The 27,771-nt window shown below is 35.0% G+C and overlaps 1 protein-coding gene across 8 annotated transcripts in view; it reads left to right on the top strand.

Annotated features, from left to right (window-relative positions):
* The window catches only part of ASPH (aspartate beta-hydroxylase), a 112,793-nt gene that overhangs the window by 29,143 nt on the left and 55,879 nt on the right, over window positions 1-27,771 (top strand). For 5 of the 8 annotated variants that reach the window (XM_032180660.1, XM_032180661.1, XM_032180656.1 and 2 more), the window contains 12 exons: window positions 9,557-9,646; window positions 11,208-11,285; window positions 11,793-11,954; window positions 12,729-12,782; window positions 14,406-14,462; window positions 14,976-15,020; window positions 15,771-15,806; window positions 18,999-19,037; window positions 20,230-20,274; window positions 20,388-20,429; window positions 21,087-21,137; window positions 22,105-22,149. In XM_032180660.1, coding sequence (XP_032036551.1) covers window positions 9,557-9,646; window positions 11,208-11,285; window positions 11,793-11,954; window positions 12,729-12,782; window positions 14,406-14,462; window positions 14,976-15,020; window positions 15,771-15,806; window positions 18,999-19,037; window positions 20,230-20,274; window positions 20,388-20,429; window positions 21,087-21,137; window positions 22,105-22,149 — 744 coding nt within the window. Of the gene's footprint in view, window positions 1-9,556; window positions 9,647-11,207; window positions 11,286-11,792; window positions 11,955-12,728; window positions 12,783-14,405; window positions 14,463-14,975; window positions 15,021-15,770; window positions 15,807-18,998; window positions 19,038-20,229; window positions 20,275-20,387; window positions 20,430-21,086; window positions 21,138-22,104; window positions 22,150-27,771 lie in introns of those variants that run through there. The other 3 variants (XM_032180657.1, XM_032180658.1, XM_032180664.1) reach the window with 3 other exon arrangements.

The raw sequence follows: 27,771 nt of genomic DNA, 5'->3' as shown, positions 1-27,771 counted from the left end.
TAGTGCTGACTTTGACAATATACTTTCTGTGGTGAATGTGACATAGCCTCTTTTTCAAATGTAAGATGACATTCAACTTTAAATCAGCCTACAGTTGCTGCATGATGCTGCAGGTTTAAACTTTTTTGCAGGTAGATATGGTGAAATTTGTTTTATAGGAATCTGTACTTCAAAGCCTTTTGCATAAAAATGTTATTAAAGTTTTCAGTATTACTAAATGCCTAATATAACTTGCATATACAAGAAGTAACTTACGGTTTCTCATGTGGAATTTGTTCTGGAAAATTTTTATGAGGAAAGAAAAGTTTCCCCTTTTTTCCTCAGCAGGGTTTTGTTGCGGAATTAGAATGCTTTGTAATATTTTAAGTTTTAAAAAATCAGTGAAAACATTAATTTATCTATTGTTAACTATTATGTAAAAATATCCACTTCAACAAGAATGCTTACGTTGTAGCATGACTTCTTAAAATATGTATTTGGAAAATACTGGAAATCTATCCAAATATGTTAACTTTGAAGTCTACTTTTTATATGTTGATTCAAATAGTAGCAACTGTTGCATTCTTTTATAAATGCTTATAAATGTTTCTATTTATATTGTCAACACAGGACCTTTATAATGTAGGATTAATTGGAAAAAAGAGGAACTTGAATAGTAACTCAAAAAAAAAACACAACACAATACCACATATTAAAATTATGACACAGAAGAATGGTCCATAAGTTCGGTTAAGTTGTTCTTAAAATTCTGCACGCTGGTTTGTGTGCCTGGAGAATGTAAGAGAATCCATCTCTGCTAATGATTTTACTTAAGTGCCAGAATTTTTCACATGGTTCCTGGAATCACATTGCTGACTTGGAAAAGCTAAGTGTTTTGCATCCATTTCTTGCTTCAGGCTGTTTGTTTCACAAATGAGATTTACCTGTGCTGTAGTGATTCAGATGGAAATGAAGATTTATGACTTACTATTTTTACGTTATATTAAAATGTAGAACAATAAAGTTCAAAATATTGTAAGAATATCCATATTATGTTAAAATATGCAATTTGCATAGTTATGGAAGGCATTATTAGTTTGCTGACAGTCTTAACGCTATTCATTGTATAAAAAGCGTATTTAAACAAATTACAGTATTTTACAAGAGTATTCTACTGAGTATTTTACAAATTAAATATCAATAATTGCTGAACAGGATATTTTGTAATCTGCTTTCCAACATAATGCATATACTTTTATTTAAAAATAATTTGAAGTATCTGTATGATATTTTTGTGTATATCAGGCTTAGTAATTTTTTCCCTGTCAAGACATACTTGTAAGATGGTTATTATCCTGAAAAATGCAAGAACACTTTAACTGTGCAAATAGGGGAGGGTCTGGGCTTTAAATAAGGCTTTGTGCTGCTTAGCTGAGCAGCTCTTATTATTTTCACTAATGTTGCTGTGTAAGAATGTGGGAGTCTATTCTTCCTTCCATATGAGAAAATTGTTTTATTATTGTTACACGTGCTTATTGCTTAGAGTTAATAAGGTTGAATAACTTTTTTTTTTTTTAATTAGAATGCTGTACTTCAGCAATGATGGTCATCTGTGAGGCAAGAGCTCAACAAGACTTTCATATTATTCATATGCTTTATGGGATTTAAATCTTAATCCACGTCAGGATGATAATCCAGTCTCTTTAATGGTTTTAGAAAGATACAGCCACTAATTGCTTTATATTTTGGAGAAGGCTTTTGCACTGTTCATGCCTCTCCTGTGTGCTTTGTGCCTAGTTCCACAAGATGTTGAATGACCTCAATTTCTGTTAATGGTAATGGCAAAAGAAAGCAGTCAGCTTCTTGCAGCATCTGCCTTTGACTGGAGAGTAAGGTTTATTTTCTAATAAAAGTCTTAACAGTCTTAAATAGTCTTAAATAAAGCAGCAAGTATTTTGATGGAAGGAAAATGGCAAATGCATTTTTGAATTTGAGCAATACGTTGCCATATTGCAAAAGACGCATTTTGCCTGGGCATGTATTTTCATTCGATAAAGTGGATCCAGACCACTACAACTAGAAATGAAAATAAAACTGAACATATATAATCTGACCTCCTTTACTCTATACATTCCAGAGTTTCCATTTTAATTGTGAATTTTATTTTAATCAGTTTTGTGTAACAAATTGTAAGAAAAAAAATCTATTTATTTAAGGTACAGTACATATGTGCTTGAAGATATCTTGAGTTAATGTGTTTATTAAATATGTGTAAAAACTGCATAGAAATACAGGTTTAGTGGGTCTGAGAGAGAACTGGCACAATACCTAGCATAGAAATCAGCTGGGATATTGGTCATAATTACATGGCGCTATGCTGTGTGGAGAGAACTGAGCTAGCTTGGAGAAGTTATGAAGCATCTTTAGTAGCGTGCATATGGTGACGTGGTACTTTGCTTGAGCTAATTAGCCTTACATCTACAACCTTGGTACTGAAGATGATTTATTCTTAATGAGGTAACATTAGATATCTCTCCATAGCATTGTGGTTTGCTATGTACAGGTAACTTTTTATATAGCAAATTTATTTTTTTTGTCAATTTGAACATCACAGATTTGTATGTAACCTATTTCCATTTTGCAACAAATCAGGTGAGGAGCCAGGAGGGGTAGCCAAGAAAAAAACTAAAGTCAAAGGTACTTTAAAATTATTTTGTGTGGAACTTTCTGCAGATAATGATGTCTGAAGTGCATGCACGTTGCAAACACAGATTGCAGGTTATAATGTTTACTAATACTAGCTTTGTTGGCTGTGTTGTCTAATGGTGCAGCAAACAATTATCCTTCCCATTTTTCGGTAACTTTTTTTAACCATTTATTGTCATTTAATGGCAGTGCTTTCCAAACCAGAGATTTTTATTTTTTATTTTTTTCTGTAACAGTTGTCTTGTTTGGATTATAAGTATTCTGTTTGGGTCACTGCCAAATCCTCTGTTGTTTTTCATGAATTTATGATACTATCTATACTTTTACTTTATTGTAATTGGACTTGATTACATTAATTTCAGCTTATGATTATATTTAAATAGTCTACATTTTTTCTTATGGGAGGAGAAATTTAGGTAAAGTTCAAAAACTCCCTTTAGTAAGATATGCAGGATCAGTTGCAGTGATGATCTTCATAAATTTTCAAAAAGCTTAAAGTTGCAACCAATTTAAAGCATATATTTATTCATAATTACATTGCTGTGTGACCAAGACATAAAAACCGAAAGGTATTCAGTGCAACAAAGAGACAAAAAGCAAATTAACCTGAGCAAAACACCAAACTACTAGATGTACTTCAGGTGCTTAACTTAGCTTAACTCGGAGGTGCTGAGTTACCTTGCCACAGCATGGTGCTATACAAAGAATGCAGTCTCTTTGTTGCATTAAAGACATTAGACTTCTATGTGTTTTTTTGTGTTTCTATCAGTATATAAGAAATGCAGGTTGCATATAATATAAAGTCTCATTAGAAACAAAGTGCTGGGGGAAGCTATCATGCTTGTATGAATGTGACTTTCTTAGTGTTTTTGCATGCAAGTTGCAGTTTGTAGCATTTGTTCCACATTGTGCTTGCTATGACTTTTTTGACTTTTTTGGCAAATTTTGTGTTTTTCCAAGAACTTAATAAATGTCATTTAACAACTCCTTCATGTGTTTTGAATTATTTTTCTAAGGTGTTTGATATGAGAATGAAGAAATGCGATAATTTCCAAATGCTTTATGCCAGAAAACAGTTGGAAGGAAATGTGTTTTTCCTTTTAGAGTGAGCCGTGTCATTGTTCACTGTATAGAAAATATTACACAGGTGTTATACAGGCAGGCAGTTGTTTCAAGAGAAATATCATTTTCCTGCTTTCTACTTCGACTCTTTCTCTGAAAAACCTGAATAAAAAATTAAAAATATTATATAAAAAAAATCAAATATAGATAAACTATTTTATATATATAAAATCTTTATTTCTTTTTCAAACAATCTGGGAGTATTACTACTTATACTAAAAATATATATATTTAATGGATTTAATTCTAAATTTTGTTGAACATTAAAAATTCTTTATTCTGGGGAATGCTGCAGGTACTGACAACGGTTTTCAAAACTGAGTCAACTGGAAGTCAATATGGAACTTCCTAGTTTCAAGAAGAATGCTGTTTTGACTATTCTGAAGCATTATCTAGATACGGTGTCTCAGCTGGATATCTGATTTAGTTAAAATAGAGAAAATAAGCACAAGAGATACAACTCCAAAAGAGTAAAAAACCAACAACAACAAATATTGCTATTAACACCATATATGGAAAAGAAAAATGTACAAATTGATTACCATTTAGTTTGATTTCAATGAATATAGTGAAATGAAATTGAACATCTATTTTGAAGTTGATTTGATTCACCAGGACATTATTTCTTTTTAACTATTTTGTACTTGTATCTTAGTTTTGTGAAATCTATTCTTAAAATATAAGTCTTGGACTAATCTGAAGCAATAATGTAAGGAAAATGATATTCTATACTTTTCTGTTGTTATAACAACTTCATTTATTATCTTAGGAAGTTGATAAAATTTGTGGAAAAAAAAATTATCTTTTGGTCTTGACATTTCTAGACCCTACAATGTTCATACCATTGTCAGATTCAAAATATGTAGTGATTTTCAGGCTCACAGACAAAGCTGTTTTTAGCATTCTACAGAAGCTGGTTAACAGAAAGGTACTGGAGGCATGTTTTTTCCTAGATTAATGCTTCATGTGAATGCTATTATATTAAGCTGAGGTTGTCTGGCTGCATGGTGTGAGGTCAGAGGTCAAAACTAATTTGTTTAAATTGCTTAAATCTTAAAAATATGTACATATATAAAAGTTTAAATTTGCATCTAACAAGCATTAAGCGTGAGGATGATCAAAGCTTTTAAATAGTCACTCATAAAATACATTCTTTGATCTAAGAATGGTTCTCTTACTGAACATTTCCTCTTTTTTAACTGAAAAAAAAAAAAAAAAGTAAAAGAAGCAATTAAAGAACCACTCAAGAAATTAAAGGAGAAGCAGGAATCCAAGAAGGAGGAAACGAAAGATGAGGAAGAAAAAAAGAAAGCCAGGAAAGGAAAAGATGCTGCTGATCGAAAGGACAAGAAACCTGTTGATACGAATAAATTAAAGAGAGAGTCTGACAAGGTTAAAAGAGACAGAGGAAAGGAAAAGGAAAAAAGCCTAGACAAAAATGTAAAATCCAAGGAGACGACAAAAAAATCAGCTGGTGAAAAGGATGGTACTGTTCAGGTGGGAAAGGACAAAGAAGCAAAAAAGGTAGTTAAAAATCCATCCAAAAATTCTGAAAGCTCTGTAAAGACAGACAAGAAAGAAAAGAAGTAAACTGAGTTCTGATTGTGCTAATTAGGAACAGACTGAAGAATGAGAATTGCGATGTATTTATAGAGTGTGGTAAATATGGCAATAAGAAAGAAACTAAGGCTTTTTGGAAATGTGTGAACAAAAGTTATATATTTTTTGAAAACTGTTAAGCATGTACTGGCATTATAAACACAACAAAAAAATGTCTGCTGTGAAACTCAAATATGTACATATGTTAATATGCCGGACTGAAATTGTAATGTTGTATATCAAATGAAAGTTTAAAAGCAATATTAAGAGGATTATCTGGACACAGAGAGGAGCATTAACTGAATATATTGTCATAGGAACTTAACAGATAAGTGTGAATTATTACTTTGCTAAACTTAATTTCTTGAAGTGGACTGAGAAGACTGCTTTATACCCAGACAGTCAAACCAACTTCTGTGTTGTGTTAATTTATGAGACGTGTATTAGAACAAGTTTTGGTTGAGCCTGTGACAATATATTCTGCTGTTCATTTGTTCTTTCTTTATTACTGTTAGGTCTGAAAACTTGATTAATTGTCATTTTTCAGTTTACCCAACTTTTCCAAGTTTCTGGTAATGAATGCTTAAGAAAATTGGGCCACTTGTTTCTTTTCTGATGGGTGCTGTTGGATTCCATTTGCATTTCAAGAAGAATGATTTGCTGCTATTATTGTGTTCTGGTTGAAGTTAGAGAACAGTTTGTGTTTTTTGGTTTGCAACTATTAATTTCTTCCAACAGCATTTACTAAGTATGTGATACTTCTGTAAGCAAGCTTCTATTTTAGCACTAAAGAATGATTTGTCCAGCAGTCTCAATAGTTACAAAACAAAGTTACAAAACATTTATTGAGGCATATATTTCAGTATTTTGTTGAATCTATACTTGCTTACAAATTTATGTAAGGAAAGGAGTATTTTCTAATTTTACTAGGTAAATAATGGTGTTTAGTATGCTGAAATAATAATTCTACAATAAAATTACATAAGATTCAGAACAATTTGTAATGAAATTGAAGATTTCTTATTGTAATACTGAATTACTGTTCTAAAGAAAACAAAACTAAATAGAGAAGATGATCATGGGTATGTGCATATGGTGTGAGATTAAATTCCTGGAGGTTAATTCCTATATTCTTTTCTTTGTTCTGCTTAAATTTTCTATATAACTGTTGGCAATACACTTATGTCAGGCAGTTGATATAGCATACATGTCTATAAGATACTTGGATCCCTAGAGGTACAAAATGCAAACAGACTTTTTTTAAATTAAAAAAAAAATTGTTCAGATGAAAGCTGTAGAAAATAAGAGTAACTTAAGATTCCAGCTGTTATAATTGACAGAGTTGATATACTGTGCTATGTTGTAAACATTCGTATGTGTGAAGAAGGAAGGAAAAGGGGCGTGTGTTGTGAACATTATAGTGCTTAGTGAAATCTTGACAAAATGATTTAATAAATGCACTTCTATAATGAGTGTTTTTTTAGGTCTCAGTCATGATGGTTACGATAAGTCATCTGTGCTTTATTAGGTGTTAATACACGTTTGATGGAGGAGTATTCAGATCACACTTCTCGAGAATAGTGGCACAGTACTAAATGCACATCACTTTTATTTTCTTCCCTAATATGACAGTCTAGGAGTGAAATTTAGAATGAGTTACCTAATTACTAGATCTTCGTATCCATGAGCCAAGATATGACCAAATTTATCTGGTTCTAAATAAGTTTCTTTTTCAAAGAGCATTTTGTTTGAGTAGTACTTCAGGCTATACAGATAGCTACACAGTAAAAGTTTTTTGTTTTTTTTTTTTTCCTCAGATACCTTTCATGCTTTTGTATATCTCACTGAAATATTGTTGTTCAATTTAACATGGCAAGTTAAGATGTAAATTCAAAAAGTTCAACACAAGTAAAAATTGAGCCTAACTTCATTCTGAGAAAAAGATCAGAGAAAACAGTATCTTGTAAAACATAAATGGCTGTTACATACTAAACAGGACCGAACAGGAATCAGTGATAACGCACAGTTCATATAAAGCATACATACAGATATACATAAAGCATGAAAACAAAGTTGAAAAACGTGCGAGCAAAAATGAAGAGATATTCTCACTAGTCCTTTCTTTCCTTTTATACACCCTAAATGCCAGTTGGTTGTGAAATGTCTTTTTAGTACCAAATTCATTCATCACTGAAGTTGTCTGAATTTGGACACGTGAGTTGTTGGAAGATATGAGAATGTATTTGAAAAGCTGTATGTATAAAGGAAGTAAATAGCATTTGTGGAAGTAGGGTGTCTGTTTCTGGTCTTCCAGATTCTGAAGTCTGGAACAGTGGCTAAAATGAGGAACTGCTTTTTTCTTTATAGCTAAAGATGATTGTAAAAGGGAGGAAGTAACTTGGGAGGAAGTAACTTTAAAGTAGCCTTTAATATTACTGCAGTAATATTTTGAATTTTTTTATGACATGGCAGAAAGTTGGTTAAAAAACGGGTATAAATTCTGGTGTCAACAACAGGAGGCTGTAAGACTCTTAATCATAGTGCTCTTAGATACAGCTTAACTACTGTAACAGTCAATTACATAATTACATTTAGACAATTTTAGATATGTAAAAAAAAAAAAAAAAAAAAAGTAGTAGTAGGATTGTTTCTTTTAATTCTTTTTCTGTTTGTTTTTTGTTTTCCTGTTCACATTGTATAGGATAATGGAATAAATACATATGCTTCTTATGGTGCAAGATAAGGTCTTACTAGTTTACGCAAAGTTGTTTGGAGACATACCAATCCAGTTTGTACAGACATATATTTGACTCCAGTAGAGACCTGACAATAATATTTTTAAAACTGATTTTAAATATAATACTTATATTGTTCCACATAAAGTTATTTTTACAAGAGCATTAGCAGCGGAAGAGTGTTCATTATTGTGTAGCCTCTGCTTTTAAAAATAATATTATATTGAGTTCTGTGCATACAAGTCTTGATAAACTAGTTTGTTTGGGGTGGTGTGTGTCTGAGTTTATTTAAGAAAGTAGTTTTATCTTAATTGACCTTGGAACTCAAAATGCAAATCCAGGAAAAACGATCATAGGAGAATTCAGTTTTGAAGGGACATTAAGAGGTCCTTAGTCTGATATTCCTGCTCAAAAACAGGATCAGCTCAGAGATAAGACCAGGCTGTTCGGGGTGTTGCCCAGTGTGGTACTTAAAACCTCCACGATGTGAATGCAGTGTGCAGCCTGCTGAGTTGACTGTCCTCATGGGGGCAAAAAGTTTTTCATTAGATCTAGTCTGAACTTTTCTTGCTTGAATTCTTCCTAAACAATGGTTGAGTGGATGATTAGGCTAATACCAGTACATTCTTTCTTGGGGGTATAATCTCTTAAGACGTGGCATAATCTTTCCAGCTTTTCAGTGTACTTCTTGTGACTAGGACAGTAAGTCATGATTAATGACCTGCTCAATCCTGAACAGGTGTTTGCCTAAGAAGGATACGAATCGTCTTTCTCTCTTTCTCTCTTATCTTGGTATTGGTCCTTGCTATTATTGTTTTTTTCCTCTCTCCATGGCCTTCTGGTTTAGAAAAACTCAGTGGCATAGATAGTAAACAACTTAGTGGTGAAACTCCATCTGCAATAATTTAGGTGTCAGAAGAAATTACCCAATTTTGAGGAGACTACAGTTTTCTTTATAAGATCTTCTAGGATTTAACTTAAGAAAACATATTATAAGCAGTGTACATTTGAAATTGGTTATTCATAAAATAGAAAAGTGATTACGTGAAACACTTTTTCCCAAAGAGAAAAATAGTAAGAAAAACCTGCTGCCTGATTATCTTCTGTAAACTGAATGGAACTTGAGAATAGCACAGTAATTTTTTCAGTTACAATGAATTAAAGGCAGATGCTTAAATTTGTGTCCAGTTTTTCCCCATTGTGTGTCTGTCTTCAAAACATATGCTTGATTGTTATCTCAGTACACTTTAGTCTTTGTGTTTATCAGGACAGTCCTGTAGTTATAATTGATTCTTTGAAGAAGAATTATTAATTTTAACTTCACTTGTCACTGATATATTTGAAACAACTTTCTTAATTTATATTTGAATCAAATCAGAAAAGCCTAAAGTTAACTTTATAACTGAAAAATGCAGGCCTAAAAGAAAGATCTGTCCCAGAACAGTCAACATCACCAGAATCTGAGGAGACCATTCAGCCTGATGAACAGTCATTTGTCAAATCAGGTAAGGTTTCTCATAAAACAAAAAAGAAATGAGACATGATATTTCATTTGAATTATAATGCTGTTTCTCAGCATGCAACTTCATTTTGTTATTTCTTTGGGTAGACTTTGGGTAGAATATTAAATCTTTTATCACTTTGTGTTTATACACTATAACATTTAACTGGAGTGGCTGTTAATAGCTTTATATAAATCACCGACCATGAAAAGTTTATAGACGGCACTCTTGTCAGTTCTCATGGAACTATATCACAGCAGACTAACTGTCTGCAGGTGTACGGTTGTGGTTTTGATACATAAGCAGCAGTATATAGTCAGCAGCCATTCCTTCTAAATATTACTTTTATGTCGTAGTTTGAGTAGTAGAACTTTTCTCAGTTTCTGAAGTTATCTGATAATAGGGAAGTCTTTTTTTTTTTTTTTTCAATTCTAGTAATTTTGCATTTCTGTATTTTAAGTTAAACAAAAAAAAAATCATTTGATAAGCTTATTGGAATGTTCACTTTTCTACTAAAATTGTAGTATATAAAAAAATCAGTAAGTATAGATTTTAGTTCTGAAAAAAATAATGTTAAAATACACTTTAAAAATTCCTAAAATTTATTGGGTTCAAGAGGAATTCAAGAGAAAATATTTTTATGTGCCAGCTTTCAGATAAACAATTTGCATTTTAATATTACTCAAAACATATTTTTCCAGTTCATGGAAGAGGCTTATCTTATTTGGTGTTTATGTGTACCAGACACAATAACCCACAAATGTGTAGGGTATGGCTAATAAAATGGAATATAGAATTTGTTTTAAAAAACTTGAATTACTTAAGTTATTATAACGTGTATTTTGTAATTTCCTTTTCATTTTTCATAACTTTTTTTTACATACATTTTGGTACTTCATTTGAAAATGCAAGTGTTGTCTTTTTTTGCCAGTTTCTCAATGTTAATTTCAGGACATTTATATGAAGGCAATTTGTAGTACAAATTCCCATTATGTCCTGGGCTTGTGTTTTAAATGATGATCACTTGTCCCTGAAATCAATTTGGGATTTATTCTGCTAAGAATTGCCAGGAGGAGACCTTGCTATTGTAATGTTAGTTTTTATTTTTCCTATTTCTAAAACGAATAAGACCCTTCTTCTGTAAATGACATTCTGTTGTCAAAAATGACAAGTTAGTGCTGTGATCTAAATTGTAGGAAAGTAATGAAGGAAAGTATCAGTAAAGTAACTACTCCAAAGAGAATTTGTGGTTTGGATAGGTACCTGAAATTATTAATGTTACTGCCACTAAGAAAAAGTTATTTACAGAAAATCCACTGTAGATAAATTCTTCTGATTGGTCTTCAGAATGATTTAATGTAATGATGCAAAATGTTCTGTGTTGGACAGTAAACAAAACCAAATTGGATTTATAATTACATGAGTTGCAGAGATTCACCAAGTAATTTCCAGAGAACTTCATGGAATGGAGTAAAGATTTTATGGAGACTACCAGACACTGCAAGCCTTGAGCTAGTGTTTAGATTTTTGCGCTTACCTTCAATGCAATTTGTAATCTTTTTAGAGCACAAGAATGTTGATGATGTAGAATTGGAAGAGGAAATTCAACCTGTTCTTCATGAAGCTGTCCATTCTGAGCCTGGTAATGCATTAACACTTAAAAATCACTGAAGAATTTCTAAATTTTGACATAGGCAAGACAAATCTCAGTCTGTTTTTGGTATGCACTCAAAGTACTTTTGCCTGCACAATACATTTTAAGCAAATACTTTGTAATTTCCAAGAAATACTTGAAAAATTCAAATCCCCAGTCTGTGGCTCTCTTTTTTTTTTTTTTTTTTTTTTTTCCTTTTTAGAGGTGTTTGGCAGTAGTAGCTCAGATCAGTTGACAAGAACTTCCTAAAAACACTCTGTAAAGTGCAAGAATTGTTAAACAGGATTTTTGCTGTATTTCTCTTAATGACTAACGAAGGCATTCAGTGCAGATACTTTGGGTTCATACTACGGTAAGGGTGAGACAAGTCACTTGTCCCCTTCTCTGCTGGGGAGTAGTTGAAAAATATGATAGGTGTCTTGAAAGCTGAGTATTTGCTTGTAGCAGAATTTACCAATGATTGTGTATTCTCTAACAATCTGTATCCTCAATTAGGAGAGGGACATGAAGATGTAGATGAAAGTGTAAATGAACAGTGGCAAGAGAAGGAAGAAACACATGGAGAAACTTTTGAAGCTCCTGCAACAGATGACTTGCTCAGAGAATTAGAGAATGAAGTGACAGAGGACTATGAGACACCAGACTCATTTCAGAAAGGTATCTGAATGACTAAATGTTTAAAATCAAATGTTGACAAAAATGTGAACAGACAAATAGAAACCCTTCTTGTTTAAAAAAGCGATTCTTTAATTTCTGCTTGCCATAGAAACTTAGCAAGTGTCAACTACTGCAAGCACTATTTAGCAAATATTTTTTTTAATCAAAATGGGATAATAAAACGCCACAAGTTGTGGAATCCAGCTGACTGTAAATTATATACTTACTGCAGTGTGGCTTTCAAACAACTGAGTTAATCTGGGTTCTAGCTACATATTTCTCCCCAAAACAGAGGGGCTCAAATCATATCTACGGAATGTGCTTCTGGACTTTCTAGATTTTTTTAACTAAATTTTTAAGAGTTTAGCTTTTGTAGACAGACTTATTCTCAATATACTTCTAATACAGCTCTTCAAGAGAATGTTATAAGTGAACAATGTTATATGAATATATTCTATTTTCCTTACATTTAGACTTTCACAGAGATGAGTTTTCCAACAGCAGACTTGAATCTGGGAAAAAAATTTCTTCAGGGACAGTCATCTTTTTTGAGCAAATGTGTTTCAAGTATATGTATTCTCAGTTTTACATATATAAATTTTATTCTTTTGAATATTTCTTGCATTAGAATAAATTTGCTTAGAATTTCTGCTTAGAAATTTGTCTATTCTTATATAACATTCTTTTATAGCATTTGCAGTGCCATGCTGTACTTTTTTTTTTAAAAAAAGAAAGCTTAAATTTTTAATTTATGCTTATTTCTCAATTTCTCAGATGCTGATCCTGTAGATCTTGGAGCAACACAGCCTGAAACATTTGAAGTTCCAGGTATAATTTTATTTCTCCAAACTCAGCAATATTAGTTTTACACTGACAATGATATAAAAAAGCAAAACAGAAAAAGCTAAACTAGTATAGTAGTATACCATTTTGAAAATGTTTATTCACTAAACGTCTTTTCCTGTCTTGGATATATTTACTCTGAGATGAACGCATCATAATTGATATGGCAAATAGTTCTTAAAAGAGTAGGGGATGGTATGTGTGGAAACTTTGCCTTCGGGTAGTGCAAAAATTTAATTTGTACTTTGAGTTTCTGGCTATTGCATGTGTTTGCAATCTGGGCAGGCGAGAGTTATGTGGTTGTACCGTCTAAGAAACTGAGAATAAGGTTTTATTGCTCTTATTCCTGTCTTCTATTCTACGGTGCTGAGGTTCTTCTAGCCTATATTTTTGTCAGTAGTCTGGATCTTGTGTTTTCACATAGAACCTCACATCTTTCAGAAGCAGACAGTTTTAACCTCTCCTTCAGGACTATTTAATATTTTATGGCCAATTATGCTATCAGAGTCAGTCAGCTCCAAGGACTTAATATGGAACTATCCTTGTAGTGTCTTCCTAGGATACACCCTTAATTCATCTTCAAAGCTTTAGGAAATTTTGCATGCAAGTACATCCAGTTAGCGTCTAGCCATCTTCATCCTTCTTTGATACTTTACAGAATGGTGTTGGCTTATTTTAACCATTAGTCCTGAAACTGAGAAACATGAGATGGATATTACATTTTCCCTGCTGTCTGGGAAGTGTTTTTATCTGTCTACTAATAATGCTTCTTTATAGTACAGGCAGCCTCTTCCATTGATATCAGACCTGGATTTCAGTTTGGACTAAGCATTGAGCCAAAGATAATAGTCCAGTTCTGGACTTTTTTTAATGCCAAATATGACAACAAAATATTTTTATATGATACAGAAAAAAAAGAAAAAGAAGAAAAAAAAAAAACACAAAAAATTTATTCCTACCCTTGTTGGGAAGTTTCTGCTTTCCAGCTACCGATTTGGAATCAATTCTGCTATACAAAGTAAAAGGATAAGTTATTTTATCTTCAGTACCATGTGTTGTCTGATGTGTCATACTGACTATAGAAATAACATCTCAAAGAGTTGTAGTCAGAGATTTAGCAATGCAATGGGGAAAAAAAAAAAAAAAAAAGAAAAAAAAAATTGTTCAATTTCTATGATGCCAGAATTGAGTATTTCTCAAGGTTTGTTTTCTGGCTCTTATTGGCAGTGGTTGTCCTCTGTAGACCAGCACCAACACAGGAACTATTGGAGCACTGGAACAGGAGGAACTATTGTAGAACTAAAATAGAACTAAAGGAACTATTTTAGAACTTTTAGGATGCAGGAAGATATTTTTGATTCATATTAGAGCTATTAAAAATGTTCATGCAGACTTACAGCTCTCATGTACCTAGTTTTCATACCAAGGGTATGAAAAGGGAGGGAGAGTAATCCAGCTCCTTCCACTAGACTGCTATGTGTTTAGTTGCAAATGTCATTTAATAGTTTTCAATTGAAGAGTTGCATTTAGCTATTGAAAGACACATTCAAGAAAGTTAAAAAACAATGCAATATTAAATATGTGTATATATTCATATTTACTTTACAGTTTCATATGATTATGATATGGATGTAGAGAGGACAGTAAGCGATCCAGAAGCTCCAGGTTTGTAAATTTTGTTTGTAATTTTTTTGTAAATTTTATTAACTTTAGATTGTAATATAATCACTTGTGCTTTTTAAAACAGGCTTCAAAGTAGTATATCATATTCACTGTTAAGTCAGTTTTCTATTCAAACGTTTTTTTCAAGCAGTGTCAAATAAACCTGATTTTTACAGTATTGATTTTGCAGCTATGTTACTGTTACAGTTGTGAATAGAACATGCCACAAATACTTGCACAACTATTTACTGGAGTAGTTCTCCAGCCTAATCAACAGGTTGTCAAAGACTTACTCTATTCATAATTCTAGGCCTAAATGCAAATATGCCTAAACTCATTATATTGTGATGTAGCTCCTGAATGTGCTTGACAATCTGTCAATTTCAAATAAAATGTTATATTAATTCAAGTATGCCTAGTTCTCTTATTCTTGAGGTAAATAATATGTAACCTTTTAACTTTTCCTGTGTGTGAAAACTTTATTAGAACTTAAAATATTATATAATTTTATTTAAGGTGACACTGAACTAATGTTAGAAGATGCTGTCGAACATTATGCAGGTACAATGCAAAGTCTTCTTATAGAACTTTCATTGAATTTTGTCTTCAAACAAGTCCCTCTGCTCTCCTCTCCCCCCTCCCCCCCCCCCCCCAAATGGAGGTCGTATACAGTATCAGTTTCATAAGTATATTGGTTTATAAGTTATTACATCTTTATTTACTTACATTCTGAAATAATGCAAAGAACTACATGAATATTACTTCTTCGTAATGTGAGCCAAGTGGAAAGAAAAATATTTTGAGGGTTAAATATCTAGGAGTGTGTGTGTATTTTAAAATGCATAGAGATGCCTCTGTGGATAAAAACAAAACAAAACAAAAACAGCTTGGATTTGCTAAGGACTTTGAAGATAGTGTGTATAAATGTCAGGGAAAATGTCATATCTATAGGGAAAAAAAAAGGCATTACAAAATACAGTTGTGGAAAATTTTGCTGTATATAAAAACGATTTGAGAGTTTTCATTATGAATTGTAGGTCATTTGTTGATGTTTTCATGACTTGTACAAGACGACCCTAATGATAGTGATGAATGTTTAAGTCTACTTTGTGATGCCAGAAAATCTTTTTTTTTTTTTCCACCAAATCTCTAAAAAATCTTAGGTTTAAATGAACTCTTAGTTTATTAACTGTAATACACTATAGATTTGAGTATTTTTCCTGAATAAGCTTGATGCTTCATTATTTGTGTGCAAGTATTATCTTTAAAATTATATGGATTCTAATACTGAATTTTTCCCCTTTTAAACAGAGGATAGAGTTCATGGGGATTATGATGAAGAACATGGTATGAGAACTGTTACATCTAGTGAAATGACAATATCATGACCCTTATTTTATCACCATATTGTTCTGAAAGTCTTTAAGTACTATGAAAGTGAAATTGTTTTGTCCTAAATTTTTCCGTGCTGTCACATTATTTTGTAACTTATGTGATAAGGGGTTTTTGATGATCAAATGCCCTGTGCGTGTGAGCAATCGATCAGTCTTTAATGCTGGAACAATTGTAGAGTATACATATAGGTTACATGCCCATACCAGTCCCCTTTATCATGCTTTGTGCCTACGTGGCATAAAAAGCAGACTGTCCATTTTGAGCAAATGCAAGTTCACGAATGTACACTAGACAGCATTATAGTAGCTGTAGTACCTAGTTTTCATCCCTGTTGTCTCCTGGCCCATCTTCCTTTGCACCTTTCAACCCTTCTCATGAAAACACACTTTTAGTTGGATGGAAGATGAAACATTTGCTCTTTTCCTGGAGAAGGGAGTTTCTAGCACCTGTATTCTAAAGCCAAAGATGGGATGGAAGCCATCACGGAGATGAGAAGTTCTTCTTCTCAAACATAAAGCTAATGTTTTTGACGTTAGCTCTAAGAACAGCAGAAGTTCCTGGGTGCTGAAAGAGCTGGCGGATGTCATCGCGGAACCTCTATCAATTATTTTTCAACGATCCTGGGAATTTGGAGAGGTCCCGGTAGACTGGAAGCTGGCAAATGTTGTGCCAATTTTCAAGAAGGGTCAGAAAGAAGACCCTAGCAATTACAGGCCTGTCATTCTCACGTCAGTGCCTGGTAAAATCATGGAGAAGTTGGTTCTCGGACTTATTGAGGCGCACCTGGGGGACAAAGCAGTCATTGGTCCCAGCCAGCATGGGTTTGTGAAGGGTAGGTCCTGCCTAACTAACCTGATTTCCTTTTATGATAAGATCACCCGTATGGTGGACCAAGGGAAACCAGCTGATGTGATTTTTTTGGACTTCAGCAAGGCTTTTGACACGGTTTCCCATAGGATCCTACTGGACAAAATGTCCACCATACAGCTAAATAAAAACATCATACGATGGGTGAGCAATTGGCTAACGGGCAGGGCCCAAAGGGTTATGGTAAATGGGGCTGTGTCAGGCTGGCGGACGGTCACCAGTGGGGTCCCTCAAGGCTCCATTTTAGGGCCGGTACTTTTCAATATTTTTATAAATGATCTGGATGTAGGAATAGAGGGTATTTTGAGCAAGTTTGCTGATGACACCAAACTTGGAGGAGTTGTGGACTCAAATGAGGGCGTAAAGGCCTTGCAGAGGGATCTGGACAGGTTGGAGAGCTGGGCGATCACCAACCGCATGAAGTTCAATAAGAGCAAGTGCCGGGTCCTGCACCTGGGACGGGGAAACCCTGGCTGCATGTACAGACTGGGCGATGAGACGCTGGAGAGCAGCCTAGAAGAGAGGGATCTGGGGGTCGTGGTAGACAGCAAGTTGAATATGAGCCAGCAGTGTGCCCTGGCAGCCAGGAGGGCCAATCGTGTCCTGGGGTGCATCAAGCACGGCATCGCTAGTAGGTCAAGGGAGGTGATTGTCCCGCTCTACTCTGCGCTGGTGCGGCCTCACCTCGAGTACTGTGTGCAGTTCTGGGCACCACAGTATAAAAAGGACATGAAACTGTTGGAAAGTGTCCAGAGGAGGGCTACGAAGATGGTGAAAGGCCTTGAGGGGAAGACGTACGAGGAACGGCTGAGGTCACTGGGCCTGTTCAGCCTGGAGAAGAGGAGGCTGAGGGGAGACCTCATCACAGTCTACAACTTCCTCGTAAGGGGGTGTCGAGAGGCAGGAGACCTTTTCTCCATTAACACTAGTGACAGGACCCGCGGGAACGGGGTTAAGCTGAGGCAGGGGAAATTTAGGCTGGACGTCAGGAGGGGGTTCTTCACAGAGAGGGTGGTTGCACACTGGAACAGGCTCCCCAGGGAAGTGGTCACTGCACCGAGCCTGTCTGAATTTAAGAAGAGATTGGACTGTGAACTTAGGCACATGGTCTGAACTTTTGGGTAGACCTGTGCGGTGTCAAGAGTTGGACTTGATGATCCTTAAGGGTCCCTTCCAACTCAGGAATTCTATGAGTTGGAATCCTTCCAACTCAGGATTCTATGATTCTAAGTTCAGTTCCACAAGAAGAATCATTTTAAAGCTTCAGATGCAAATGTCAGAGAAATTAGCTGAAGTGTATGCTTCTCTATCCTAGAGTCAAGGCATCTTCTCAGTATCTGTCAGATGTGTTTCTCCTCTTGTGGCAAACACTCTGACTGTATTTTCTCCATTCTTGATGCTCCCATGAATTCACAGAAAGTTGAGAGGGCACTGCCGAAATGATTGTTAGCCAGAGCAGTTCAGTTTCTTTTCTGACTCTTTCTTTGTATGACTTAGCTCTTAATTAAGATCATAGAACCTCTCTAATAGGATCACAGCTCATATACTCACTTCTGCTTTGCATGGCATTGAGACAAACTGGAGGCCTATTGTACGCTGCAGTCGCTTTGTGTGTGTGTCTAGCATATGGAAAGGAATGGTCTCTTCATATCTTCTATAGATATTACTAACATTAACAATTCCTTAGCTGAAATGTTTGTATATTTTTGCCCACAGTAAAGTGTGTAAATAAATCAATCGTCTAATTATTGTGCACAACTTTCAATATTTTGATAAGTTTTTTATGTAGTTTGTAGCAATGAAACTAGAGAAAGAAAACAAGTTTTAGTTTTTGATTAGAAAGAAAGAATTTTGGATTAGTATTTGAAAGTATATTGTAAGAATATTTTTAAAGGGATGGAGGGGGATCCAAGTGATTATTATTACCTTTTAAGATAAAATTTAAGTTTATACTCCCACTTTAAACTTAAGTGGGAGTATAGGTGAATTATAATGTACAGAATGATAGCTTTATTGTTGTCATTATTTTCAATATTTCATTTGTGTGCATAGGAATGCTGAAATTTCAGCATTATGTTCATGTTTGATATGTTTTATATGTAGAATTCCCCCTATGGGTACCAGCGAGGGTTCATATATCTAAGCATGCTCCAGAAGTAGAGGAAACCTTTGAGAGCTTTGCGTTTGTCAAAAGAGAAATGAATTAGATGCCTAACAAATAAATTATTCTTAGGATACTTCATGAAAAACAACCACACTTTTTTTTTTTCTTTTCAGAACCAAAACATGAAGAGGAGACTGAGACTCAAGATACAGGTATAGTCTATAGGTGCATGTATGTACACACAAGTGTACATTTACATATATGTATATCGGGCGTATTGGAAAGTCCTTTTTATTTCATATGTAGTTAAAGTGAAACATCTCTATAATAAGTATTATTGGAGTATAATTTTTAAAATCAGAGAAATATTTTAGTAAACTTAGCACAAAGGCCGTTATTTAAATGGCAAGGTGAATTTATATTGGAATATAAGATCTGTGTAATCTTCAATCACAGTGTAATACCAGTTATGGGAAATGTTCATTACAGCATCTATAGTTATCAAGCCAGAGTTCTGACTACGAATTAAGACTCTTCTTAATATTACCATCCTCAAAGATTCATCTTTAAATCTTGAGATTGCATTACTGAGACAAAATGGGGCATGTGAGGGTTTCTGCTGGTCTTTGGAACACAGTCATTTGGCCTAGGCACTCAGCCTGCTTGCCATGAGCCTGGCTCATAACTAGTGCCTACTTCCAGAAGTTCAAAAAAATGTATCTTGCAGGAAACAAATTCAGATTTTACAGGTTCCAATACTAGTGCTACTTTGGTGTGGATGCTTTTTGCTGTTGCTGTTTTCTAATTAGCTAAACCACTTAAAATAATTCTAGTCTTTGGTCCGCTCTTTATCTTCAAATACCAGATAAGCGAATAAAAAAGACACAAGTGCTTAATTTAGAATGAATTCAAGAAATGCTGTAGCGTAGATAAATCGGAAGTATCTATTACCTGTATAATCATAAGCTGAAGCGGACAGCTAATGAGTTGAAAGATGCCAAATTCAATTACAATAAAAATAAAAATATTTAATTTTTCCATGGAAGCCTCAGTTTAAGTTGAATTTACTCATCTTTCAGGAAGGAAATGTGTTTATTTTTTTCAAGTTACTGTGATTTAATCCAAATGATTAAGTAAGTAATTAATGTTTAGAGGGTATGATTTGTGAAATACCTACTAATACAGTAGTTCTGTAGTGAAACAGGAAAGAAAATTTAAAGTATCTATTTTTTCCCTCAAAATTAGTAAAAGTTCATGTTTGCTTTTTGCAATTTTCTATTCACAGTTGAGCGTGTCTGTGTGCTCGCTTTGTTCTTTGGTGTTGTATGCAAGTTTCATCAATTTAGAACTTGGCTTCATTATTACTCTGAGTTGAATGTTGTTTTTTTTTTTTTTTTTTTTTAGCTGTTAAGGACTTTCCTGAGGAAGTACATGAAGCTGCAGAGCAAGGTATATTTTGTTATTGTGATCTTAGGGTTTTGGTGAAAGATGCTGAAGCTGACGAAGAAGGGGAGAAGGAAAAAAACACCTAATTACATACTTTTATCTTTTTATACTTACAGATGAAATTATTGAAGATCTGGAAATTGATAAAAAGATGTCAGGTATGAGCTCTTATAAATAGAGAAGGAAAACACTTTGTAAGTCTATTTAAATCTGTTAATGTAATTTTATATAGAGAGAAAAATATTGCAGGAAAGTGTACTGCATGAAGTACTTAAAGCTTCAATTTGTGGAATAGAGTATGTTAATTTCCCAGATGACTGCTCAAAAAGATTAAGTTGTGAATTTTTGTTTGTTGTGCTGGTGCCAGGGAATTTCAGATGAATACCAAATCAGATGTAATTTGAAGATTAGCTTCAAGAATTTAAAGTATCATTAAGCAAGATTTTTTTCAAACATGACCTTAATTCAGTCAGCTAGAGCTAAGTGATCTAAACAGTTTATTCTTAGCACAGTTTATAGGGTTTGATGCTACGTTTTATTCAAATTTTCTATTTGAAAAATTCGTTATAAAATTTGTTTACAAAAATGACCATTGCAACAAAAATCACTTTTGGAGGGGAGTAATAGAAGTCATTAAGAGTGAAGAGCTATTTTTTTAATATGAAATGCATTCAGTTGCCTTTGTTCTACAGTTAAAAAGTTCTGCAGTTTAACTCCTTGTTTGATACTAATGGGGCTGGGTGGTTCATGAGGAATAAAAGCAAAATTGAGAACACACTATGTGTAACTTAAATCATTTATTTTCTTTGCAACAGTAGAAAGTAAACATACAGAAGATAACCTGGCCACTGAAACAGAGGAATCAGGTTTGTATTTCATGTATTGCGCATGAATTTGCTACTTATTTGCGAAGGGAAAAAAAAAATAGTACTGTAGACAGGAATTCTACAATAAAAATGCATTTATATCTTTTTCTGCAGTGCTTTTTCCTTTAAGGACAAACATAACTGTGTTGTTAGAAACTACCCTGTTCTCTTTTGCTTTGCTGTGCTTTTTTAATGCCAAAATTTTAAAAGCTTACATAGCACAGCTCAATTTTAGAAGTTGAGAGTGCTCCAGCTCAGAATAACTTACAGCAATAATAGTGATCATAATACTAGGTCATAAGAAGCTGAAGATTTCCTTGCTCTGCTGTGTGTTCCATACTCTGGAAAAAGAGCATATATATATAAGAAGCAAAGTGGAATGTTACCCTAGCTTTGAGCAGTGTACATTACAGGATTCCTGAGTCAGAGCATATTTCAATTTTTCTCTTAAGTGTTCCTTACCGTCTACAGTGAGTGAACCAGGCTCCCCCTATTCATGAATAAGCAGCTATGTGCAACCTTCAGTCTATTAGCAGCAATAGCAATTGGTGACATTTCTCATGTAAATGTACATCCTGGATTAAAAAGAACTGAATTTTCAAGTAAAATATTTCACAGTTATAGATAGGAACATTATAACTTCCTAAGTATGGTCATGTTTTGTAAGCCCATATTCTAATAGCATACGAAAGTGGGAGGAGATTTATACTTTGAATAGTACAATTTCATAAGTTTGAAGTTTGATTTTTGAAACATTGCAGTACTGCAAATTAAGTGCTTGCCTCCCTAGGTATTAATCTTTCCCCTGGAAAAATTTAGCTGAGGAAAATTTGCATCCCACTTCAGCAAAAGTAGTATTACAGAGCAGGCTTGATAGGTTACAGTTATGAACATATGAGAAAATATGCAGCTTTTTGTACATATTTAGAGAACCAGTTTCAGTTGTTTGTGCACTTCTCATTTACAGAAATCCCTGTTCAAACTGAGGATTATTCAAATGATAATCCAGTGGGTAAGTTAATCTTAAGTGTTCTTTTAAAAATATATATATTAAAAATATATATATACATATATATATATATATATATATATATATTAATTATAGCTACGTGGTAAGTTCTACAAACCATTTTTGGAGAGGTGTGAAGGGTTGTCATTATTGTCATTTGAAGTTGTTTCCCATTTTTGAAGCAATAATTTTTTATCTTGTACTGCATAAATGTTAGTGATGGCTATTGAATTGTATGGAAGTATTCCATATAAATCTGTGAGTAGTTTTAATTTAAAACTTAATTTTAAATAATTTCAGAGTGAGTTGGATACTTTATCTGCGAAGGTAAAAATAAATGTTTCGGGTCTAAAAATTATGTGCATGCTTCCTTTCTAGGGTAACTGGTCATGGGTGGTGATATTAGTGTTACTTGTCTGTGTATCAGTCAGATCTATTGGAGTTAGACTAGCACATTTTATGCACTGGTCTGTAAACAAGATTGTTTTGTCATGTTATCGCATTTTTTTTTGACATAGCTGATTTTACAAACAGTAGCACTTCCAGCTTTTCCATTGGCTGCATGACAATAGTATTTACCATTTTTAGAGTAGCTACCTAATGAATCCGTGTCTCTGACAGGGGAGTTTATACATTTAAAGACTGTATATTAGATTAGGTCTGCTTTTTTTTTTTTTAGAGTTTGGTATTACAAGTCGTTTGTTTGCTCTTCATAACAATACAGTAGGGGTATTATCTCTCAGTAGGAAATGACAGCAATTGCAATCCAGGAGCCCTGGGTGCTGTTTGTTTAGATCTCGTTAGCCTGGATGCCTGTATAGCATGCTTGTTGGGCAAAGGTTTTCAATCACCTTTGCGCATTGATTAATCCTTGCGATATGCAGAAGCTCTGAAGTGGTGTCGTACCTTCACAGTAATTCTATGCGACTTTTCTTTCCTTGTGGCTAAGTAAACGTGTATTTAATGTTTAGACATGCCAGAAGTAGCCTGAGAAGTGAAAAACACAGGACATCTGTGTGATGTCCCAGTACAGATTATTTCATGTTTTAATTTACATGTTGAACCTTAACTGAGGTGATCTGAAATACTTCTATCCATACATAAGTGCTTTTTCTGAGAGAGGGCTTCAAACTACGTATGAAGGGGAACGGGGGAAATAAAGCTCAATAGAGATAAGCCTGGGGAAGCAATCCCAGGGTTGAGGGTGAGGGCAATGACTCAAGTGCATCTACACCAATGCACATAGCACGCGCACACAACAAACAGGAGGAGCTGGCAGCCATTTGTGCAGCAGGCGAACTATGACCAAGCCATCATCACTCAAACATGGTGGGACCATTCCCACGACTGGAGTGCTGCAATGGATGGCTACAAGCTCCTTTTCAGAAGGGACAGGCAACTGAGGAAGGGTGGTGGTGTGACTCTCTATATTAGAGAGTGCTGGGATGCTATTGAGATTGGGGTTGAGAATGAAAAGGTAGAGTCCCAGTGGATAAAGATCAGGGGGTTGGCCAACAAGGCAGACATCCTGGTGGGGGTCTGTTATAGACTGCCAAAGCAGGATGAAGAGACGGATGAGGTGTTCTATAAGCAGCTGGTGGAAGTCACTCAATCACCAGTGCTTATTCTCATGGGTGACTTTAAATTCCCAGACATATGCTGAAAATACAATACAGCCCTGAGGAAGCAGTCTAGGAGGTTCCCAGAGAGTGTGGAAGACAGCTTCCTGACTCAGGTGGTTAGTGAGCCTACCAGAGGGGATGCTCCACTAGACCTGCTGTTCACAAACAGAGGACTGGTGGGAGATGTGGTGGCAGGGAGATGTTTTGGGCAGAGTGACCGTGACATGGTAGAGTTCTCTGTTCTTGGTGAAGTCAGGAGTGGGGTCAGTAAAACTGTTACTCTGGACTTGCGGAGGGCAGACTTTGAATTGTTCAGGACATTGGTAGGAAGGGTCCCTTGGGGGTCAGTCCTCAGGGGCAGAGGGTCCAGAAAGGCTGGGTGGAAACAGAGACCTGCTGCTCCACCTGGACTGTCACAAGTCCATGGGGACAGATGGGAGCCACTTGAGGGTGCTGAGAGAGTGAGGCACTGGAACAGGCTGCCCAGGGAAGTGGTGGAGTCACCATCCCTGGAAGTCTTCAAAAGACGCTTAGATGTAGAGCTTAGGGATATGGTTTAGTGGAGGGCTGTTAGTGTTAGGTTGGAGGTTGGACTCGATGACCTTGAGGTCTCTTCCAACCTAGAAATTCTGTGATTCTGTGATGTGATGTGGGCCTCTTTCTTCCATCATCAATCAGTGGTCTTGGTCATCCAGAGAGGTTCTGGATGACTGGAGACTTTCTAACGTGACACCCATAAGAAAGGTCATAAGAAGGACCCAGGAAAGCACAGGCCTGTCCCCCTGACCTTGGTGCCAGGAAAGGTGATGGAACAGCTTGTCTTGAATGCAGCCACACGGCATATGCGGGACAACCAAGGGAAACAGGCTCAGCCAGCATGGGTTCATGAAAGGCAAGTCCTGCCTGACCAACCCCATCTCCTTCCATGACTGGGTGACTGCCTGGTGGATGAGGGAAAGGCTGTTGACATAGTCTACCTAGACTTCAGCAAGGCCTTTGACACGGTCTCCCACAGTATTCTCCTGGAGAAGCTGGTAGCCCACAGCTTGGACAGGTACACTCTTTGCTGGGTTAAAAACTGTACGGACAGTCAGGCCCAGAGAGTGGTGGTGAATGGAGTGAAAGTCAGCTGGCGACCTGTCACCAGTGGTGTTACCCAGGGATCGGTGCTGGGGTCCATCCTCTTTAATATCTTTATTGATGACTTGGATGAGGGAATTGAGTGCAGCCTCAGTAAGTTTGCAGACAACACCAAGCTGGGGGGAAGTGTTGATCCGCTGAAGCGTAGGAAGGCCCTGCAGAGTAACCTGGACAAGTTGGGTTGAAGGGCAGAGGCCAGTGGGATGAGGTTCAACATGGCTAAGTGCTCGGTCCTGCACTTTGTTCACAACAACCCCATGCAACACTACAGGCTGGGGGGAGAGTGGCTGGAAAGCTGTACAGAGAAAAAAGTTCTGGAGGTGTTGGTTGATGCACTCCTGAACGTGAGCCAGCAGGGTGGCCAAGAAGGCTGATGGTATCCCGGCTTGTGTCAGGAATGATTCTATGATTCTCTGATTGTGTATTGAAACATTTAAAGTTGTAAGCATTCATGAATAGATAACTAATAAAAAACTAATAAAAATATTCAGTTTCCTAATTAGTATAAAATGTTTTAAACAAAAGTTATAGACAGTGTAAGAATAAGTAGTTGTTACTTTTGACAACATTGGTGAGAAGTTCAGTGAAGATAGTATTCATTCAGTTGGTTTGTTGTCCTTCTGCTTGGAACTGTAGAACAAGAAAAGATAAGTCTGTTTTCTTGCAGAAAATGTTGCTGCCTAACAAAAAGGCTTTTATGAGACTACTGGAATCTTTCAGCAGTAGAAAATTCTACGGCATAGCATCAGTTATATGAGGATATAGAGATGATATTGACTTAGACATACTATTTTGGAACCAAATTCAAACTCTAGGTATCAACTTGAAATCTTTGATTTTTTTCATGGACCATGTTTCTGTCAGTGTTTGTGCTGTAATTTATGACTCAATTTTGCAGCAGTAAGTGCATTTCCTACCTTCACAAAACAATAATATTAATAATCTTACATGTATTACACAGTAGTGGATGGTTTTACAAATATTCCATTTGTGCAGCTTCCCTTAGTTCTAAATAGACTTCTGAATGTAATAGTGGAGTTGAACCTAGTTGGCCACTCTCCTTTTCATTTACCAGGGTACAGAATCCTTACTGGTTTCAAACCCCGTTAGGATCAAAAATAACTTGTTTTACTATGAAATACCGTATATTTCTTGTCCCTTTGAATTTCTGTTTAGATTCTTTTTTTCCTTCGTGTTCAAATTAGTGCAATGCACTTTTTAAATCACAGATAAGTGTTCAAGGGAAACATAGCTTTATCCTGATGTATATTTTCAAAATAGATAATAATAGCAGCACTGGAAGAAGTGAATGTTTTCTTTTTCCTCACGGAAAAAAAGTGAAGGAATTGATCGAAACCTATTTAGTTACTCAATGTGAGTAACTATTAGATGCATTAGATGATGCTTGTGATTTTTCCTTTATGAAGCAGAAAATGAAAATAATGTGATCAGAACAAAATCTGCTATAGTATACAAGAATACTGAAAGAGATGAAGTATTTTGTGTAGTTATGTAAGAACCGCTTTGAAGGCAGAAGAGTTATCAACCAGTTGTGTATCACATTTTATAAAAAGCTTATCAGCACAATGTAGGACTCAAATTATATAGCATCTCTAACAATTGAGAAATGAAGCAGCATATGCATAAAAAAATTCTAACTAGGAATGCAATCATTACAATTATGGAATTTTCCTATTGTAAAGTATGTTTTCCTGCCTTCTTTAGATGAGAAAGACTGGAGGAAACATTATTCTCATAGTATTTTTCTCTTGGAGGATGAAATTCGTATTTACTAGAAAGTCAAAAATTTTTATATATTTTTTTGATACAGGATTCAGTATGTTTTTCTTGTTGTCAGAATTCCTTTCTCATGTGATTTGATTTCATCAGTTACTCTAATTATTTCCTGTTAATTCAGCAATAATAATATTAAAGTTGATTGTACTAGAGACAATTAAGTACTCTCTTATGAATGAAGAGTACCAATATACACATATGCTCTCTGCAAATATGTGAAAGATATGTATATATAACTCTTCGTAATGAACATAGCTTCTGGTGTTTTAAAGATACTTAGAAAGGTCTCTATAGACCCCTTATTCTCAGTTAATATAAATACATGCAACTTCATTTGGTGCACAGTGGTACCAGTTTGTATCGGGTTAGAAACACTGTTTGATTTTTATCTGAAACGCAGGAGCTTACTTGTTCTGGAAAGAATACAGGAGGTAGTTCAGAAGATGAATTTAGTTGTAAGATGCATTCTCACATCTTCAGTGGAAAGAAATTGAGTTAGGGATTTAAATGTGCTGGTGTGCAAGTGAAAAGTTATTTATTTATTTATTTAATTAATTTTTTACTCCAGGGAATAGCACCCAAAAAAAATGTAATGGTAGGCAACTGCATCTTTACATATCTGTATGTGCTGTTTTCCAATTCCCCAAGTTTACTTCTAAAATTATTACTGGTATTACTTGTCAACAGTAGACTAGTTTAACTGCAATTTGTATTTACAAACTAATATACTCGAATGGTATAATACGCTAGCTTTTGAAATATTGCTGATATAGAATTTTTGATAAATCCCATTTTACATTGGCATGTAAATTGCAGTGGTTGTGATAGCATAGTATTTGTTGGGATATATTCAAAGGGAGACATATTACATTTTTGGGGGGATATTTTACTCTTCCTTTTTTATCCCTCTTCTGTATGTTCAAATTTAAAATATGTTTTTTTCCCTTTTGTCTTGTACCCTTGATACTTTCATAACCCTGCATTAGCCCAACTTGCTGAAATCCATTATGTGTAGAGTAGTTTTCACTTCACAACTTTGACCCTTCCTTGTTCCCTGCATTCCCTG

Source organism: Aythya fuligula, chromosome 2 (genome assembly GCF_009819795.1).
Source record: "Aythya fuligula isolate bAytFul2 chromosome 2, bAytFul2.pri, whole genome shotgun sequence".
Classification (NCBI taxonomy): Eukaryota; Metazoa; Chordata; class Aves; order Anseriformes; family Anatidae; genus Aythya; species Aythya fuligula.
The sequence above is the reverse complement of the archived record's forward strand: the minus strand, read 5'-3'. Positions and strand labels throughout refer to the sequence as shown.